Genomic DNA, 20,652 nt, shown 5'->3' on the forward strand with positions numbered 1-20,652 from the left:
CTCTTTGGCTAATAATACCCAGTTCCTTCAGTCCCCTCTGCCATGATATGCTCTCTAGACCCTTCACGCTGTTGTGATTATCCTTCTCTGAACACTTTGTAGTTTATGTTACACAATGTGAAATGACTTATACATAATCCTCTAGATGAAGTCGGAGAAAGTAGAAGACCATAGGCTAATGGCCTTACTCATTCTTCAGGAAGTCTGTTGGGGGCACTGTCACTTATCTAGACTTTGCGTTGCCTTATAAACTCATCAACCCTCAAATCATTTCCACTTGAAGTACTATCTGGCCACAGGTCCTTCATCTGCTCTTTGAGAAGTTGACTTTTGGGAATCCTAACTTACATTTCTCCCTATTTGCTTTCCTTATAGTTGGTCTCTTCATTCATGGTGCTCTTTTCTCATTTCAGGAGTATGCTTCTTCATCCCCACTCACCAAACTTTTCTCCTCCCTTAGGATCATTTTAGGTCACTTCTTCCTTGAAGTCTTCTTTGATTACCCCTTTCCTTCAGGTGAATGGATTCGTTCTCTCTCTCCCTCTCTCTCTCTCTCTCTCTCTCTCTCTCTCCTTTCTTCTTTCTCTCTCTTTTCTTTCTTCTTTCATTTTCCCTCTAAAGCCTCTTGTTGGCCTCTTGCTTTCATCTTCCTCATCTTTTTGTATTAGCCTTATTATATGTTATTATCCTTCATTCTCCATGAAGACAGAGACAATCCTATTTGGTTTCTTATGTAGCCTTAAGCACGGGACCTTATGCATATCAGGGAATGAAATCATAATTGTTGAATTAAATTCCTGAAGAAGAATTGGCTTAACATTCTGGCTCCAGCATGCTTTGTGTCATCCAACAAATCGAAAGGTACTCCAACTAAGCCCTCCTTCAAGTCATTGATAAAGATAAAAGGAAGGAGGGAAGGAAAGAAGGACTTAATAAGTATCAACCATGATCAAGGCAATTACAGCACTAGGAGGTACTGGGGCCAGTAGAGGTGAAGTGACTTGCCCAAAGGCCATATTTGAACTCAGCTCTTCTTGTCTCCAGGCCGTCCAACACTCTTCTCTGCACTCCCTAGCTGCCTAAAGGTATTGGACTCCCTAAGTCCCAAGGAAGATTCCTGCAGCCTCCCCCCAGGGACCAGTCCAGTGTTCTGTCCTCTTTACTTTGGGCTTGGCTGCATATGCACCTTTAGTGAAGATTAGATCTCATTCACTTGCCTTCTGTTAGACCATTATTAGAGGCCTGCAGGTCCTATTCTGAGCAATCAGCATCCTTCTTCCACTTAGTTTGTCCTGTGTGAATTTCTAGATCAAACTCCATTGTGAGGTTTTTCAGTAACTGTTTATAAAGGGTTCTCCTTGCAGTCTCAAGTAGGCATAGAAAGCTTTGTAAGAGGATCGGGGTCCAAATTCTGTCTTGAGTCCAACATCCTAGCTTTATTATCATGACCCAATGTGTTTCTTGGCCTTAGTTTCCACCTCTGTAAAATGTGGACAGTGGACTGGATGAATCTTTCTGGTTCTTCCTTAACTCAAAATGACTCTAAAATCGATTTTATAAAGTCAATCTGGAAGAAAACCCTAGAGTTTAGCAGGGATTGAATGATGAAGAGGAAGACATCCTCAACCTGCCCCTTTGTAAAGGTGGAAGGACCATAAATATTGTATGTGTTCTTGGACTTTTCCCATTTATCCATCAGCTGTGCAGACTTTTTCCCCTCTCTCAATCTATTATTTATTACATCGGCTGGCTCTCTGGAAGAGGGAGGGGTGAGATATTAAGGAGCTATATAAACTTTCAATTTTAAAAGCCTTCAGTTTACATGTTCAGAGGGTTGTGGGTGTAGTTAATAGAGTTCAACAGACCCGTCTTTCCAGCCTCCGACACTCACGGAGTCACCGAGGGGAATTTCTTCCACTTGACTGCACCTTGGGCAGCTCTGTAAGAGTGGAAGTTACAGGGAGATTATGGATTAGGGAGGAAATTACCGATCCTCCCACATGATACATTAACATGTAGGCAACATCAATTCCTTGGGGGCAGAGGCATTGTTTCACTTCTTTGTGCTCCTAGGGTCCTGCACACAGTAGGAGCTTAATAGATGGTTGTCGTTGATTGTTTAATTGGGAACACTGAAATTTCCACCAGGCTGAAGTTGATCTCTAGTCATTTAAAGATCCGAGTTCTGTAAGAGAGACAGCTTCCCATCTTGTTACAGTCCTAATCCCACAAGATCCCCCTCAGCCCTGGAGTTCACAGGTCATTGGTGCCCTGTCCTTTAGATCAGAAACTCCATTTGGGAAAGGAGTCCAAGTTGGTCAGCTTTGGTCCTCTCACTGGTGGCACTCCTTTGAACTTCCTCTCCTATCCCTATCCCTCTCCACAGCTTGCTTCCTCCCCTGCATTTTTCAGTTTCCTTTTGTGTCTTTTCCCCACTAGACAGTAAGCTCCTTGAGGGCAGGAACTGTCTCAGTGCTTACTACTGTGTCTGGCTCATAGAAGATACTTGGCTAATGTTTGTTGACTGACAGCAGATGATCCATTAGATGCTGACTATTTTGACCAGATGCTGGGCTATCTGCATGTCCTTGGACAAGTTACCTTTCTTAGCTTCAGTTTCCTCATCTATCCAAGGCAAAGAAACTTGAAGATCTAATAAAATCTGGGTCCTTATTACTGACCTGATGCACTTAACTCTGAAGAACTCATCTGCTGAGGGAGATGTCCACAAAGATGCAAAAGCAGGGTTCCTCAAAGTTAGCTCAAAAGAGCTTTGCTATGGCTTTGTCTCTCCAGAGGCAAGAATGGCCATCTATCCCAATGATCTTGAGGTCAAATGAGGTTTTCATGTCCTTGGAAGAGAAAAAAGGGAAGGGGATTCTCTTGTCCTCCAGAGCATTTGTTCTTAGTGTGCCTTTTCATTGAATGAAGACCATTTATCAACAGACTGCTTAGCTTTGTAGTAGTGAGACAGTTCATCTCCTGGAGGCATCCCTGTGAGGGGACCAGGAGGATCAAGGGAGGGCTTCAGTCGTATCTGCTGACCTTTCACTCGAGGAGCAATTAGCAAATTTGGAGTCCCATGATGCTCTCGCTGCTCGAATGTGGAACATGCTTAAGGCTCAGGACACTGATCTGCATGACCCATTGCTCCAATATAGAACTTGGTGTTCTTCTCCCATGGGAAGCAGGAACTGTGGAGATGATTACATGAAGGCGGCCTCTGCTGCCCCGATGTACTGGGGAGCTATCCTTCTAGATTTCACCCTAAGGTTATTCTTTGACAAGAAGAGCGACCCTCACATGTAAACAATCCCAGGTGACTTCTAGGACGAATATAGATTAGGGGTTTCAGAAGCCCATCTGGTGCCAAAGTAGGGACTTTATTTACCCTAAGATGAGTGCTGTTGGCTTATTATTTTGCACATCTAAGGAACTGGAAACTTTTAGAGGAGGAAGGTACCATTAGCTTCCTTCTGAAAGCAGCACAGGCGGTAACCATCCCATGAAATTCTCATCAGTCATTGTAGACAATTGGTGCTTAATATAGGGAGTCAAATGAATAAATATGAATAGGATCTCAAGCCTGAGTCATCTGTGTCTCTCTATAGGAAAGCGACACCTCTGAGACCAAAAAGAATTCAGACATGTCTCCCTGAAGTTGCTGGCAAGTTTAATTTATATTTTCCCCCTCTCATTTCACCTTTTTTATGTTTGTTCTTTTTTTGCAGGGCAAATGGGGTTAAGTAACTCACCCAAGGTCACACAGCTAGGTCATTATTAAGTATCTGAGGCCACATTTGAACTTGGGTCCTCCTGAATCCAGGACCCATGCTCTATCCACTGTGCCACCTAGTCACCCCATCACTCATTTAACCTTAATGGATAATCATTCAATTCTATAATCATTTATTAAATATCTATTATGAACCAGATTCTGTGCTAAGCTGTCCTGAGCCTACAAATGGGAACAAGATAGTTCCTGCCTTCAGGAAGCTTAAAATCTAATGGGAGAAGCCAAAGTGGGGAGACAATCATCCTAACTTCCATTTCACTAGTGGTTTAGGGTTTGAAAAATCTATTTCCCATTGCAGTCCCACCAGATGAGTAGTTCCATTTTCTAAATGAAGCAACTGAGGCTTAGAGAAGTCAGGTCAGTTCTCTGGGCTTACCTGTTGCCATCAGTGGTCTTGCCTGTGGCCGTAATGACTGTGGTGAGGATTCTGCTGGGCCAAGTATGATTCCTTGAGTGTGTAGAGAAGAAATGGTCTGTCAGTTCACTGGATCCAGACCTGTTCCTTTATTTCCCCTGGCATAGTTCTCTCTTTAGGTAGAGTTAGAAGTAGCCTCTCAAGCCACCTGATCCAAGTCTTGCATTTTGAAGCTTAGGAGAGTAGGCAGCTAGTGTCAAGTCCTTACTCTATAGGGAATTCTCAACATTAGGAAATTCGTTGCCATGAATTTGGAGAATAATCATAGGAACAGAGATAGGACTTGACTGCAAAAGATACTGTCAAGGTAGAAGTGATGAAGGCAGCTAACTGGGGTATATAGAGTGATCCCCGAAGATGCCAAGTCATGCTTGAGTGAAAACGTCAGGGTGTGAAAACAGGAAATACTACCATGAAAGCAGTTATGATAATAAGTAGCGTTTATATAGAGACTGTGCTAAGTTCTGAAATGTTTTTATCTCATTTTGATGATCACAACAGCTCTGGGAGGTGAGTGATATTATCTCTAATTTACAGCTGAGAAGATTGAGGTAAAGATGGATTACATGTCTTCTCCAGAGTCATGAAGTGGCTATGTGTCTGAAGCCAGATTTGAATTTGGGTCTTCCTGATCCCAGATCCAGGACTCTAACCACTATGCATCCCAGCTGCCCACAAGAGTACTACTGTTTTGGAGTCAAAAGATGGATAGGTTGCTCCTTACTGATGTTTGTTCCCTTATTCCATGTTTCTGGAAGGAAATTGAGAAACTGATGTTTGTTCCAGGGGTCTAGGGAACCAGGATGATGAGGGATGTTCTGTCTCCAATTGAATAAGAGAATTCTTGGGGAAGTGGGCATGGTCTTCAAGTATTTGAAGGACTCTCATGGGGAAAGGACTGTCTCTGGACCCCAGGGAACAGAACCAGGAATCGTGGATGCAAGAAATCGAAGGCTTAATGTCTTAGAAACCCGACCTAGAGTAGACTGGGTCACTACAGAAGGGGGTGGGCTCCTTCTCACTGGTGGATCCAGGAAGAGCTTGGGTGACCACCTGTGGAAGAAATCATAGAAGGGACTCCTTCACATGAGAGATGGACTTCTAGTCACCTTGCAGATGAGATTCACCTGTAGCACTAACTCTGGGAAGTTACTGAAGCATAATTTGTGGGTTTTTTCTCTTCCTTCACAGAAATGCATTCGATTTAATCCTGATGCTTCAGTGTGGGTGGCAAAACAGCGAATTCTCTGCACGTTGAACCAGAGCCTCAAAGACGTCTTAAACTATGGGCTGTTCCAACCGGCCAGCAATGGGCGAGATGGAAAGTTCCTGGATGAGGAGCGGCTTCTCAGGGAGTACCCACAGCACGTGCCCAAAGGGATTCCTTCTTTGGAGGTATCCAGCCTGTAGAAAGAGGATCTGATTGGATCCCCAGGAGGGGTGGGCAAAATCCCAGCCGAGGTCTTTGGACCTGGGGTGCTGTCCAAATCTGAGGCAGATGGGAATGTTATCCTAGAAAGATATATAGAGTAGGCTAGCTCTCAGAAAGACCTGAATTCAAATGCTTCCACAGGAACTTGCTCACTGGGTGATCCTGGGCAAGTCACTTAATTACCTTCTCTGTGCTTTATAACCGAAAAAACTTTACCTGAACTGTGATGAGGAAGATCCATGAGCTGAATAGATGACAGTTGTTCTACAAATTTTCAAAAACCCTGAATGACTTCAGATATGACTATTGTTGTTATGATAAGACTGGTTTTCTTGATGGTCTCCAAATTTCCCAGAGAAAGAACTTAGGGACAGAGATACAAGATGGAGTTCAAGTTTCCCAATAGCTTGAGAGAACATAGCCAGGGGAAGATATTTTTATTTCCATTCTTGAATTTGGGGCTTTCTCTTTCTGCCCAAGTGTATTCTCAGGGATTCTGTGGGTCCCCCCTCTCAGTGCTCAGTAATAGGGATCTCCTTCCTTCCACCTGCGGGCCTCTGTCTCCAGGAAAGTGGCCAATGTTGCTCTCCGGTCTGGTGACCCGGTGGTCCCAACCTTCAGCCACCTCAGGAGATCAGGTAGTACACGAGGGGTGTAGCAGAGGTGGTGGCTGTATCCGAGAACAACTGTCGCTCCCCAGTAGGCTCCCCACAAACCCCTCCCATATTACGTCCTACAAAATTCCTTGGTTCTGATAATGGGAGCATTCAGTAAATTGTATTCACAGTTGGAATGTTGAGATATGTTAATCTTCACTGTTGTGATATGAGAAGGGGAAATCACCAAATGAGCCCTTATGAACCCATGTGCTCCCTTACCCTAATCTGAGCAGGGAAATCAGGGTGAAGATTAATAACCAGGCCCCCTCTGCCCTGAAACTCCCTGGTGCTTGCTGAGTTGCTTCGAAACTATCTACTCTGCCAGAATAAACAAAAGAAGAAGCCCTCATTAGATTTCATTCTCCCAAACAGGATCCCTCTGAGAGAAGAATTTGGATTTGTCCTGGGTGACTTCCACTGAGGGGGCAGGGGAAAGGGAGGAGGGCAGAAAGAATGGGATTGTCCTAGAGAGCTCTTTGGGTTTCGTTGTATTGGGATTTTTAGGGTCAGCAGCCCTGCCAGTGGAGGCCAGAGGCTCTAGAAACAGCCCAGCCTGGTCTGTGGGTCCATTTTTAAGCTGCAGTGTCAAAGGGCCAACTTACCGCCTCTTCTCCTCATCCTGTGCTTTGGATTCATAGAAAGGACTCAGAAGAGGGAAAGAAACAATGTGGAAAGTACTAAAAATCTTGATTCCCCCCCCCCCATGGAATCATTTCTATTCCTAGGGAAAACCAAAAAGGGAAAGGCAAACCCCAAATCCCAGGTCAGCTTTTGGAGAGACTAGGGATTCAGCCAGAGTGATAGAGCTGACTGGCTTGATGAAGTGGCCAGTCCAATCAACCTTAGGACACTCTGAAGTTGATCGATAAGGATGATACACGGGAGGAAGGGTTCCATGCTTGAAATGATCTCTTCAGCAATAAAGAGCTTCTGAGCCTTTCCGTGACCCATGAATTATTACATGAATGATGGACATGCTCATGTGTGAGATGTCATTGAACCAACGGAGAATCAAGGACCTTAGGTCCTATCCTGAAAGCCAGGGCTGGGGGCAGGATGCTTGGACCACATTTGGTCTCAACTGCTGAGGAGAACTAAGGAATAGACCTCAGTGTTTTAGAGAAAATGATTAGCAAGGCCATTGTCGCCTCTGGGATAAATGAGTCCTTTGTGGACACTCGTTAGGAGGGGAGGGCTTACGGGAACAAGGTATGATTTCTGGCAGGGTGCCCACCACCCTCCTTTCTTAGGGCTCAGTGTGAGTGAGGGAAAGATAGGAAGGAAGCTTTGGGTCTCACATTGCCTCCGTGGGAAATGTGGCTCTTTTTGTTTTCTCAGTTCCGATACAAAAGACGGGTGTACAAGCAGGCGAATCTGGATGAGAAGCAGCTGGCCAAGCTCCATACCAAGGTGGGTTGGCTCCAGGTGAGGAGACCTCAGTGAACTCAGACAGGATGTGAAGGCTTTTCCTTAGCTTTGATGGATGCAGCAACAGACTTTGGTTCCTACTGTGCTCCGGGCTTGGACCTCTGTTAACAAGATGATAAAGAACGCTAATAGGTCAATAAGCCTATTAATGTCCCAAGGTCTGTAATACGTGATCCAAGGCTTAAACATAAGGAAGCATTTAGTAAGTGCCTCCTTTGCCTACCAAAAGAAGCCCTCGAAGCACTTTTTCTTCATTCCTTCCTTTCCTCTTCTTCCTTCTTTCCTGCTCCCTCCTTGTCTGCCTCCTTCCTTCCTTCCCTCCCTCCTTCTTTCCCTTCTTCCTTCCCTCTTCTTCCTCTCCCATTTCTTTGAACTCTCTGGATTATCCACTGGTCAGGGCCAGCAGCTCCCCTTCTCTAGGAGCCCCTGTAGTCATAAGCAGAGTTTTCTGTATAAATCTAGTCAACCTTTAACAAAATGTGCCTTGTTCTTGGCTGGTCTGACCAACTGATTGGCCTCTTTGGAAGGTACCTCTCACTATTTCACTTTACGTAGCTTCTCTGTCCGTCTTCTGCCTCTCGGACTGGCTCTTGACCAAAGGGTGTGATGGAAGGAGGGGACAATGCGTCGTCCTTCTCTCTTCCTTTCAGCAGAAGAAACAGATGTTTACCAACTTGAACACGGGTCAAAAATTGGACCGTGAATTAGAAAGAAAAGTGGAGTGGAAAGAAAGATACCAACATGGTATCTGCTTCTGATGACTTAATTCTAGTGCTCCACAGTACTCAGGGGACAAGAAGAGGGAGGGAAAAGGGACAAGAGTTGGTAGATACTGCCCCACCCCAGGCCACAAGAATGGCAGATCCTTGAGGGCACCAGCTGGGGGACTTCAGGTTTTTTATTCACAATGACTGGCATGCAGCAGGCTTTTAATAAATGTTTATTATTGACTGACTGACAGACCCGATGAGTACTTCATAAAAGCTGTTGAATGTTGTCCTTAACTGTTCCAGTATCTTGTGTATTGTTCCTCTGTTTATATCATGTCCTCCATATTCAACTAGGATTTTCATAAGAGCAGGGATCTCATCTGACTGAATTCTGTGTCTCAGTCCAGGTGACGTGTGGGATTCTATCTGAAATAAATCTTTGCTGAGTTCTGTCCAACATCCGTGGTGGCTGAATGAGAATTCTGTCCCTGGACAATGTTGAGAACATGACTTATGACTTATTGGGCTACTGAAGAGCCATGCTCACAGCAGGGAGTAATAAATGGTTTTATAATTATAGAGATGGAGACCTGAGAGTTGCCCAACCTTTCTAACCACCCTGTTTTGTCTTCTTTTTCTCTGGCTTTCATGCCAATCATGGGATGAGCTGTGCCTTGGTTTACAGACTGAGGTCTTCCCAAAGGGATTTAATGGAGATGAAGGGCAAAGATGCCATCTTGGATGGTGGAATTTTCAGATAGCTCTAGACTGACAATCAATTATCAGCACTTTCAGGTCTTGCAGACTCTTTTGGGCTAAGCCATGCTTTCCCACCATGATCTATTCTTCCTACACAGAACATCATCCTTTCCCTCTTAGAATGAAGAGACCAGAATAGCAAATTCTTATTTGGCGTCTCTCAGGGACTTCTTGAGGATTCTTCTTCCTCATGAAATAACTTATCTTTTTTTGGTTCTGCAGACAAATTTGAGGAAATGTATGGACCATATTCAACATCATTCAGTGGAGAAAATCTCCAAGATGTTGGAGAGGGGCCTGGATCCCAACTTCCATGACACAGAAACAGGAGGTAAGTGGTTGCGAGCAGAGCCCTCATAAGATCTCTGCCAGATTTTGGCAAGTTTTCCATGGTTCAGTCCAACTCACAAGATACCCCATATCCCTCCAAAGAAAGATCGCCCCTTTCTATTCACAGTCATGGAGCCATCTAGCCTTGGAGTTCTTGTGAGAGAAGAAGCAGGGGGCAACACAGCCTACTTTAGACTGCACCCCCATTTCGTGCTTCCTTCCATGGATCACATACCCCAGTGGAGTGTAAACTCCTCAAGGGCAGGAATTGGCTAACTTGTTTGTATTTGTCATAGAACCCTTTACTATGAGCTTAGTGAATGCTCTCCTTCTGTCTGTCTGTCTGTCTATCTGTCTATCTATCTATCTATCTATCTTTCTATCCATATATCCCTTTATTCATCTGCAGTCATTTATATAACAGTCCATTTATAGATCAGTTATCTATATATCTTTTTTAAAAAGGAAATGGGGTTAAATGACTTGCCCAAAGTCACACAGCTAGGTAATTATTAAGTATCTGAGGCTGCATATGAGTTCAGGTGCTCCTGACTCCAGGGCCAGTGCTCTATCTACTGCGCCACCTAGCTGCCCCTCTCTAAATCTGTTTATTTGTATCCATCTATCTAGCTATATCCTTTTAGCCATCTCCATCCATCATTTATACAGCAATTCATTTATAGGTCCGTTCTCTATGTATTCTTTCTTTTGATATCTATCCATTTATCTATCTCCTTTTCCATCCACCTAACTGCCTACCAACACTTCCTCTTCCTTTTCCTTACCAATCTCAGAAAAAAAAGGACATCTAGAGTCATTGCCTCAATTTATTTCCTTCCCACTTGCTTCTTAGTCCCTCGTAACTTTGTCTACTGATCTCACCACTAAAGGGGAATTGCTCATTCCATGTTTAATAAGACTCTCTTATTCACTAGATCCCTTGATTTTACTCAGTCTTCAAGTTTTTTGGCCTCTCTGTAGCACTGAATTTTCTGGACCAAACTCCTTCTCTAGCATACTCCTTCTTGGGTTTTTGTGGAACTTTTTTTCTTCCTGACTTTCCTTCTTCTCTGCTGTTTTTTTAAATCTCTTTTGCTGAGTCCCCATCTTCTAATTGTGGTTGTTTCTCTGAGGTTCTCTCTGGGATCACCTTCCCTTCTCTTTATTGGGCCTATGGGTTTAATTCTCATCTCTAAGCAGATGATTTCTGGCTCTCCGCATCCATCTCTAGACTCTCTCCTAATACCAGTCTTACTTCACCACTTGCCTGCAGTATGTGCATCCCATATCTGCCCCTAAGGTAACTGAAAATCAACATGTCAAAAACAGTTTGCTTTCTCCCTCCCATCCATTCCAAACTCATTCATGCTCTCTTCTTCCAAAGTTTCCCATTTCTGTTGAGGGGCATCACCAATTTCCATGGCATCATCATCTTGGAGCCATCCTCAACCCTTCCCTTTTCTTCTCTTCCTCCCCTTCATATCTAATGAATTGTCAAATTTGATTGATTTTACCTCCCTAGTGTTTCTGGTCTCTTTTCACTCTCTCCATCCCAAAGCCCCCAAACTTGAGTGTAGACTCTCATCTCCCCTCATCTGAGACTACTTCAAAAGCCTACTTGAACCCCTGCAATCCAGAGTCTCTCCTCTCCAATCTCCTCCACAAAGTGATCTTCCCAAAGGATGGGATTATTACTTTAATGTTTGAGAACCTTCAGTGGCTCCCTATTGACTTTGGTTCACATGGATATTCCTCGCATTACCAGACTCTGGGTTTTAGGTTTCTAGCCTATCTTTTTAGACTCACTGCACATCTGTCCTCTTAACTGTTTCCCAAAATCACTCTTTCCTTTCCTGTTCCTGTTTTCCCCCATTCCCCAGAAACTCTTCTTCCTCCTTATCTCGACCTTTTCAAATCTCTAACTCTCTTTGAGGTTCAGCTTAGATACCATCTCCTAGGAGAAACCTCTTAGGATCCAGAAGTTGTTCTCTCTCATTTTATAATCATGACAATATGCTTATCCATTAGGAAGTATCCTTAGTGGTCAGAGAGCTAGCTTTAAAGTCTAGAAGACCCCTGTTCAAATCCTGCATTGGTAGAGGGATTTTCTTCATCTGGGAGTCCTTATATTAATTGTTTCCCCTGTGCCCATAGTGCCTCAAGGGCAAGGGCTATTTACCTACAGTTTGGTGGCCCCAGGATTATTATTAGTCATCAATAAAGGTTGGTTTGACTGAATTGGAATAATAGTGAGAGTGACAAAGAATAGCCATAATAAGAAATAATAAAACATCTTTATTTTAATGGGAAAATACGATACAGAGTCGTTTCCCTAGGATTCCCTTCCCACAACTCGTGATTCATCTGTGCAGCAATTTCTGAAATAGGGCTTTCTTTGAGCTCTTGTGTACGTAGTGCTGATGGTCTTAGAACTTCCCAGAGAGAGCACTGAAGTTATGTGACTTGAGCAGGGTCACCTAGCACACCTGTGTCAGACAGTGGATTTGAAGATCTACTTGGTGTATCCAAGGCTAGCCTCTTCTCCACTTTGCCAAGTCTGTTATAATGCCTTTTTTTAAGATAATGGCTAATTATATTTTCTTTAATTTTTCTTTTCAAAGATCTCTCATTTGGGGGTGTGTGCAGGCTGTGTGACCTAAGAACCCCATCAGCACCCAGGAAAATGAGCTCCCTTCTGGTGATTCTGACCTACTCCAAGAGATGCATTCTTGCATCCCCATTTGTGATTTCCTTGGAAAGCTTAAATTTACTTGGATTCAGTTACTAATAACAAATTAATATTCTTTTCTGGTTTTGGCTTTAGCAACTTGACTTTGGAAATATTCCAATTGTAGGTCAAACACGCGTTCTTAAAAAAATGAATCTCTTCTGCTTTCCCATCTCCTTCATTTCTGAATATTTCCTTTTCTAACTTAGCAAAGCTCTAGATGATTAATAAATGCTTATTCCCTTCCTTTCCAGCCAGTGAGTGAGCCATCCCTTATATCATTAAAAAGAGGCTAGGTGAGGGGAAAGCAGGGTAGCAAAATACACCAATCAACCAATCAAATTTGACAGTACGAATGCAGTGTTTCGCCCTTACATTTCTCCACCTTGGACAGGAAGGGAGGAAGTTTTTTTTTTTCTGGCTTTTTTCCCTAAGGCTGAGCTTTGGCATTACTATTATGTAGAACTGAGATGTTCACTGTTTGCTTTTATGTTGTTATAAGTTTTATGTATATTGTTTTCTGGATTGTGCTTACTTCACTCTGTGTCTGTTCATGAACATCTTTCCATGATTCTCTGAATTTTTTTTTATCAGTATAACCTTCACCTGCCCGATCTTGAGACTCTATGGGACACCAAGTGGCATTGTAATTACCTTTGTAATCCTTTCTATATCTTATCTTCAAACAACAAGAAAAGTTTGTTCACAGAGTCATGAAGCTCAGTTGTGCTTCCTGACTTTCCTCTGGCTTATTGTACTGAATAGGGTCTTGGGATTTGGAGAGGGAAGAGGCCTTAGAGTCTATTTAACCAGTCTCTTCTTTTTTGTAAGTAGGGAAACTGAGATCCAGACCTGACGACTTACCCAAAGTCAAACAGGTCATTAGTAGTTGTCCCAAGGTTGGAACCAGATTTTCTGACTCTAGATCCTTGATGCTAATTAAGCTGCATTAAAAGTCATTTTTGTCCTCTTTTTTTTTTTTAATTCTGGCTCCATCTGTTCATGAATAATGCCATGTTAAGGGAATGGAAGGGCAAAACTATGCATGTATTAAGCTCCTGCTGTATGCCAATCATTTTGATGGGCACTAGGATAAGGAGCTATGATTACATCCCCAAAGAGATCTCCCACGTGCAGAAACTTTCTCTGATGTCAATCTCTAGATTTGCCATGGCTTGTGATCTTGGACTGCTGCCTATAGGATCAGAGTTTAGATAACTCCCTGTGATTAACAAATTATTGGTGTCAGAGAGGAAAGCTGAACCCCCATCCCTGTAATCCATGACTGCCTTCCCTCTACCATGTCATCACTCTGCCTCTCTCCTTTGAACCTTTGGAAGGGCCAGTGGAGACAGCGGATAAACTTTGTTGTCCCCTCAGTTTCTCCGAGCTGTCCTCACCTTGGGTCTCTTCCAGATCTCCTTCGCCTCCCAGTTATTTTAATGGAGATTATGTAGGTGGAGAAGAGGTCCATAAACCACCAAAAGGAACCAGATCAAATTCCCCCACATAACCTAGACTTGAAGTAACCTTTGAGACTGGCATGGCTACCGAGCTGGCAGGTCCCTAACTCCTCCCCCCACCTCACCTTGGATATTTTTGAGTTCTTCACAAGTTGTTGTGTAGTTCACTTTTGTGCCTTTGGTTTATTCTCTAAACCAAGACTTCTTTTGCTTTACCTTTGTCCAGGCTGTCCTACATGTCTGAAATGCCCTCTCTCCTACCTCCCTGAAACCCTGACTCCTTCAAGGCTCAAAAACAATGCTACTTTCAAAAGAAACATGAGATGCCCAAATTTAGAGAATATACCCCAGATGTTCACACGCATTATTTGTGCCTAACCTGGAATAGAGCCTTCTTATTGGTTGGATGCACTGTAACTTGACTCTAACATAGTGATCCCATTTTGGTCCTCTTTGAGAATGAAGATCAATCTCCTCTGGGCAGCCTGGTCACGTGTGTGGGCATACGTGAATCTATGATCTCTGTACCTTTGCAGCAGAATGGAACCTCCCTGGGGCAGGGACTATTCTGTCTTATTGATTTTAATCTCTGTTACCTTGTATAGTGAGTCCTTAGTGTTTGTCGGATTCAAGGGTAGAACTTTACTCTTATGGTCATGACACAACTATCCTTGTTCATGAATGAGTGGAGGGAAAGTGAGGGAAACATTTCTATGGAAGCTACTGTTTTCCAAATATCATGGACGTGATCTCATTTAATCTTCCCAGCAAATGTACAAGAGCAGTGCTGCTGCAAAGTTCCCCTCCCTACCATCTAAAAGACCAGAAATTTGGCCTTGGGGTCTTTTCCAAGATCCTTGGGTTCTGGAGTAGCCAGCTTGGGCTCATAACCCCTTCTTTCAGTTTTGCCAACCCTCTCTGCCATTCTTCTGGGTGGCAGTACCTTTTCTCTTGTATCACTGGCTCATGTTGAAACGGTCTATATTTCATAGGTGAAACCAGGTGAGGTAAGACTAGAGAAGAAAACATTTGGTTTGAATGACACCCGAGGAGATAATTAAACCCCAGAGGTAGAAGCTGTCAATAAGAAAAGAAACAAAAAAAAGTGAGAACCAGAGAGGCCTGTCAGTTATTTGTTTGGGTTATATATTTCATGAAGTTAATCACAAAATCAGCATTTGGAAATGAAAACTTTTTGCCCCTGGTGCCCCATACCTAGAAAAGCTCTACCAGGTGGAGTACTGAGAGAGAGACTCTTCTGCATCTTCATTTTCTGGAGTCCAAGTATAGTGAGTATCACTTCAACTCTAGCTCCCTGAGCCTGGGGACCACACTCAAAAACACCCCACTGTCTACACTCAGTGATGCTCTTAGCTCCTGGACTTCAAACCCACATAAATGACTTTCTCAAGTTGATTCAGGGTAACCAAACCCTTTAGGTTTCCTGTTCCAATTCAGCTTGTTCCTTGTCTCTTGATAAGAAAAAATAGTGGGTTTCACTCATGAGTCTGTCCATGTGCAAGTAGATGGAATTGAGTTTCAGTCCAGGAACTTTGAGCAAAAGCACAGCTTCTTGAATTGTTAGTCTTTATTTTACTGGGAATATATTCATCAGGGAAGCATGGGCAATGTTTGCAGGAGATCCCAGCTGAGGGACTAGCCTGCCAAGACTCCCTAGGTGCAGCTGATTTGGCAGCATAGAAATTATTATTATTTTATTTTTGCAAGTCCTTGGGGTTAGATGACTTGCCCAAGGTCACACAGCTAGATTATTATTGAGTATCTGAGGTCACATTTGAACTCAGGTCCTCCTGACTCCAGCACCAGTACTCTATCCACTGTGCCACCTAGTTGCCCCCCTTAGAAATTATTTTAGACTCAAACTTGATGTTCTTAGTGTAAAATGCTTTCTATTCCCTTCACTGAAATGTGTACTCTCTTAGGTGGCATAGTGGATAGAGTGTGGACCTGGAGTCAGGAAGACTCATTTTGTGAGTTCAAATCTGGCCTCAGACACTTCCCAACTATGAGACCTGGGCCAATCGCTTACCCACTACCTCAGTTCTCTCCTCTGTAAAATGAAAGAATTGAAAATGATTCTTCTAAGCTTTCTTTGAGCTCTAAATCTCTGTTTCAATGACCTACCTTTATTTATAGGTAGGAAAGATTATCAAGGGTTAATTTATATAATCATGCTTTATCATGAAAATGTAGAAACTGGTCAGTACCCCCCCACCACGGAAGCATCCTTGCTAAATGTGATGTTTGACTATGGAACCAAGTCAACTTGCCTTGGCATTTTATGCCTTTAAAAAAATATTTATCTGTCTATGTACCCCCCCCACACACTAGTGTGTCATAAACACTCTTAGGCACCTAATACTCACTCTCACTAATGAGTTGAACCCCTAGAAGTCACTCATCACATCCTCTTGAAACTAAGCTCCATAGTGTAGCCTGAGGATTTAAAGGTTGTCTTTCCTAGTGCTATTGATGTGAGCCCCCAATCTGTGGGTGTTCGTCCTAATTTCCATCTTAAAATTTTTTGTCCATCAGAATTAATTGATTTCTAGATTAGAGTAGTCACTAGGTTGCATAATACTCACCGGACATTGGTACAAAACATTCCCTTCCCCCCTCCAAAAAAAAAAGCATGTAACTAATTCTTTCATAAGTACATAGAGTCCCAGAGAAAGTGGACCTAAGCTCAGAAAGTATGTGTGGCGAAGTACATGAAAAGTTGTGTGGATTGTCAAAAGGGGACCCTTAAAAGCAATGAAACTTCTTCGCAGGGCTGTAATCTGAATCCAGTCTGTCCTTGATTCCTAATGCACATGGTCCTGAAGGACATGAAAAGTCCTAAATGTTCTAGACACTTTAAAACTCAAAAAGCTCCCCCCCGGCCAGGGTGGGGGTAATGGGGAAGGAGTCCAAAGATGGAGCTAAGCTGCCTCCTTCCTCAAGGGCTTACTGCCATGCTTACCAGCTGGCAGCTCCATCTCCTCTAGATGAACTATTTGGTTCCTGAGGTGGGATTCCTATTGTGTAGGACATGGCTAAGTGATCTCAACCCATCCGGTTTTTCCAAACACATTTCACATTTAAAGTCTAGGATTGATAGAGACTGGTTCTTGCTTCACTAATGTTTCTTATCTCTTGAAAGGAGGTGGAGTGCCCCAGGTGAGTGAATGAGTAAATAAATCAGCACCACCCTTACATAAATAGGTCATTTTTATTAAGCAAGCCCAGGGTACCCAACCCATCCCTTAGAAGCTCAGAATTCTAGTAAGGAACCCATCTATCAATCATCCCTTGGACTTAACTCATGTCTTGCCATCCCAGACCTTAGGAATCCACAAAGGAGTTGTTTGGGATTTTTGCCTTCCCTGTCATGCAGATCCCCTGAGACCTCCCCAGTATGGTCATTAGTATTCATCTCTTTCTGATCAGGGACTGTTTTTGCCTTTCTTTCCGTCCCCAGAGCTGTGCTTGATACATGGTAAGCCCATGAGAAATACTTGTTGATTGTCTCATTGACTAGTTCTCTCCTTACACACTCCTAAAGTCCCCTTCAGCTGAGCCATCCTGTGATGATTGTGATGCCAAGGCCATCTTTTCTGGTAGGAGATGAATCAAAGGGCTTGTCCATTTGTCAGTTGTCAACTTGTCTCTGCCTCACCTTGGTGGGAGACGGAGCCTAATGTGACCATCCATTTGGTTTGAGTCTGCTTTTCATCATTCCTAAACTATTGTTAAAAACCATTGACTTTGGTACAGGGTGATTAATGACTGCTCATTGTTAGGTATTACAGAAATCAGAAATTGATTGAAGTATACATTCTCATTTAAAAGACATCCAAAGGTTTTCCTCTTGAAAGCCTCCCAAAAATGTCTTCCACTGACCTTTCTAGCTTTGCTTCTCCAACTTTCCGTTCCGGTCCAACTAGCTTATCTGCCTTTCCCTGGGTGTGACCTTCTATGGCCTTCATATGTGAAGACCACCATGTTGGGAGGCAGAGAACCCCCTCCTTCTCTGAAGCACAGTTATAGGAGCTGGCATTTCCATGGCATCTATGTCTTGGACACCCCGTCCAATGTCCTCCCTTCTTCGAGCTCCTCGCCTCTTACATACTCTTTGCTTTACCTCCTTGTAGTGTGTTGTGCCTCAGTAGAAAGTAAGCTCTTCTGGTCCAGAGGCTATTTTTCCCTTTGCATCCCAGACTCTTACCCAGCACAGGGTCTAGCACATAGTTGGAGCTCAACAAAGGTTGAATCAGCCCTTCTAACCTACCATTATTCTACCTTTTAGAAACGCCACTGACTTTAGCAGCCCAGCTAGACAACTCTGTGGAGGTGATCAAAGCTCTAAAAAATGGAGGTGCCCACTTGGATTTCCGAGCCAAAGATGGAATGACTGCCCTCCACAAAGCCGCCCGAGCCAAGAACCAGGTGGCCCTCAAGGTAAAGGTTTGGAGGTCAGGCTGTGATTTTTCTCCTGTAGGATGATGCCTCTCCCTCCCTTTCACAACACTTCTGAGTTAATCATGTTCTAACCTGTTTTTCCTCAGGTGAACTAAGCCTACCGCCCCCAAGTATTGCTTATGAATTTTGAAGTTTTTTTTCCACTATCAAGAGGCTTATGTTCTTAGCCATTAAAGTTACTGGTAAGAACTTTCAGTGCCAGTATGGCAGAGTGAGGAAGGAGCCCTCTGAAGCCTTTTCAAATTCCTCTCCAAACAACTAGAAAAAAAAAAAAAAACTCTCAGAATTGGTCTAGGAGCAGGGCAACAGCACAATACCCTTCCTCACTGAGGTGGGAGGGGAACCAGGTTCAAGAGCAGCTGCAGCAGCCAGTCCCATACCAGATCTGCAACATGGCTCTGAACCTAGGGCAATCCACCAGTGGAGGCACTGCCCTCCTGCAGGCTAGCGAGCAGTCTGAGCAGCAGCGGTGACCCCAGTCCCATCGCAAACTGCCTTGAACCCAACACTGACCAGTAGTGAAGCCCTGCCCTGGGGATGACTAAGAAATTACCAATGGTGCTTTTATGGGACTAGGAAAAAAAATAATAACAAAATACATCTGGAAGCACAAAAACTCAAGGATATTAAGGGAATTAATGGAAAAAAAATGAAAAAATGTGAAAGAAGGGAGTCTAGCCATCCTAGGTTTCAAACAGTATCACATAGCGATAATTATCAAAACAGTCTGGTCCTAAGAAATAGAGTGGATCGGTGAAAATAGATCAAGTGCATTACATTATAGTAAATAATTATAGTAATCTAATATTATGAAAGATCTAAGCTTTTAGAAGAAAAATTCAGTATTTGACGAAAACTATTGGGAAAACTGGAAAACACCATGGCAGAAATTAGGTAGAGATCAATTCTCTATCTGTATACCAAGATAAAATTAAAACTACATGATTTATACATAAAAGGTAAACCGTAGGAGAATTAAGAGAGCACAGAGTAGTTTTTGCTGTCAGATTAATGAATAAGGGAAGCATTTAGGCCCAAAGAAGATACAGAGAGAATTGCAAAATGTAAAATAGGTAATTTTGATTATATAAAATTGAAAAGGTTTTGCACTAACAAAGTGAATGCAACCAAATTATAAGAAAAACAGAAAACTGGAAAAAATTTTGTAGCAAGTATCTCTGACAAAAACCTCATCTCTCCATTATATAGAGGATGAGTCCAGTGAATAAAAATGCAAGTCATTCCCCAATTGATAAATGGTCAAAGGATGTGAACAGGCAGTTTTCAGATATAGAAATCAAATATATACATATATATATATGTATATGTATGTGAAAAAATTCTAATTCACTACTGATTAGTGAAATGCAAACTAAAACAACTCTGAGGTACTACCTCACACCTATCAGATTGGCTAATATGACAAAAATGGGAAATGTTTGATGTTGAAGGGGACACTAAAGCACTATTGGTGGAAGTGTGAACTGATCTAAATTCTGGAGAGCAATTTGGAACTATTCCCACAGGGCTATAAAACCGCACAATGCCACTGCTAGGTTGATACCCAGAGACATTCAGAAAAAAGGAAGAGGACTTATTTGTATAAAACTCTTTAGAGCAGCTCGTTTTGTGACTAAGAATTAGAAAGTGAAGGAAAGCCCATCAATGGGGAAAGGCTAAATAAGTCATGGCATATGATGGTAATAGAATATTCTTATACTATCAGAAAGGTTAATTAGAGTTATTTCAGAAAAACCTGGAAAGAATTACATGAACTGATACATAGTGAAGTGAACAGAACCAGGACAATGTTGTACACAGTAGCAGCAATATTGTTTGATGAAGAGCTGTGAATGACTTAGCTATTTATTCCCAACATTACAATAATCTAAAGCAATCACAAAAGACTAATGATGAAGCACACTGGAGATAGACTCCAGAGAAAGAGCTAATTTCATATGAAAACTCTACTGGAACTGTCTATTTTTCACTTTTTCTTTCATTCTTTTTCCTTATTTGAGTCTTTTTGTACCAAATGACTAATAGGGAAATGTCTTACTGCACCTGTATAACATATTTGCCTTAGGAAGAGGGGAGAAGGGAGAGAGGGATAAAGTTGGAGCTAAAAACTTGAAGTAAAAATGTTAAAACTTGAAAAACAGATTTACTAATGAAATCTAGCCTTATTTATTCAGAGCTGTTGCTGGGGCTGCCTGGGGAATAGCGGCAGCATTTTTGCTGTGGTCAGGTCAGAGGCAGCAGATGCCAGGAATCTGGATTATATTATTTATCTTCTCACTCTGGTCTTTGGTGGTTACTCTAACAAGGATTTTTTTTTGTTTTTATTGTTTTAGATATACTCATTAACTGGTGTGTTAAGTGAACTCATTTCATTGTAACCAACCCAAGAGGTCCCTTTTCTGCCCATAAACCCCAAGTAATGGCAATGG

General features: G+C 42.7%; 1 protein-coding gene across 7 annotated transcripts in view; it reads left to right on the top strand.

Annotated features, from left to right (window-relative positions):
- Window positions 1-20,652, top strand: part of SHANK2 (SH3 and multiple ankyrin repeat domains 2) — a 675,055-nt gene that overhangs the window by 88,832 nt on the left and 565,571 nt on the right. For all 7 annotated transcript variants that reach the window (XM_074230853.1, XM_074230850.1, XM_074230845.1 and 4 more), the window contains exons 4-7: window positions 5,403-5,606; window positions 7,641-7,712; window positions 9,422-9,530; window positions 18,030-18,181. In XM_074230853.1, the coding sequence (XP_074086954.1) occupies window positions 5,403-5,606; window positions 7,641-7,712; window positions 9,422-9,530; window positions 18,030-18,181 (537 nt within the window). The remainder of the gene's footprint in view (window positions 1-5,402; window positions 5,607-7,640; window positions 7,713-9,421; window positions 9,531-18,029; window positions 18,182-20,652) is intronic.

This window comes from Macrotis lagotis, chromosome 3 (assembly GCF_037893015.1).
Source record: "Macrotis lagotis isolate mMagLag1 chromosome 3, bilby.v1.9.chrom.fasta, whole genome shotgun sequence".
Classification (NCBI taxonomy): Eukaryota; Metazoa; Chordata; class Mammalia; order Peramelemorphia; family Peramelidae; genus Macrotis; species Macrotis lagotis.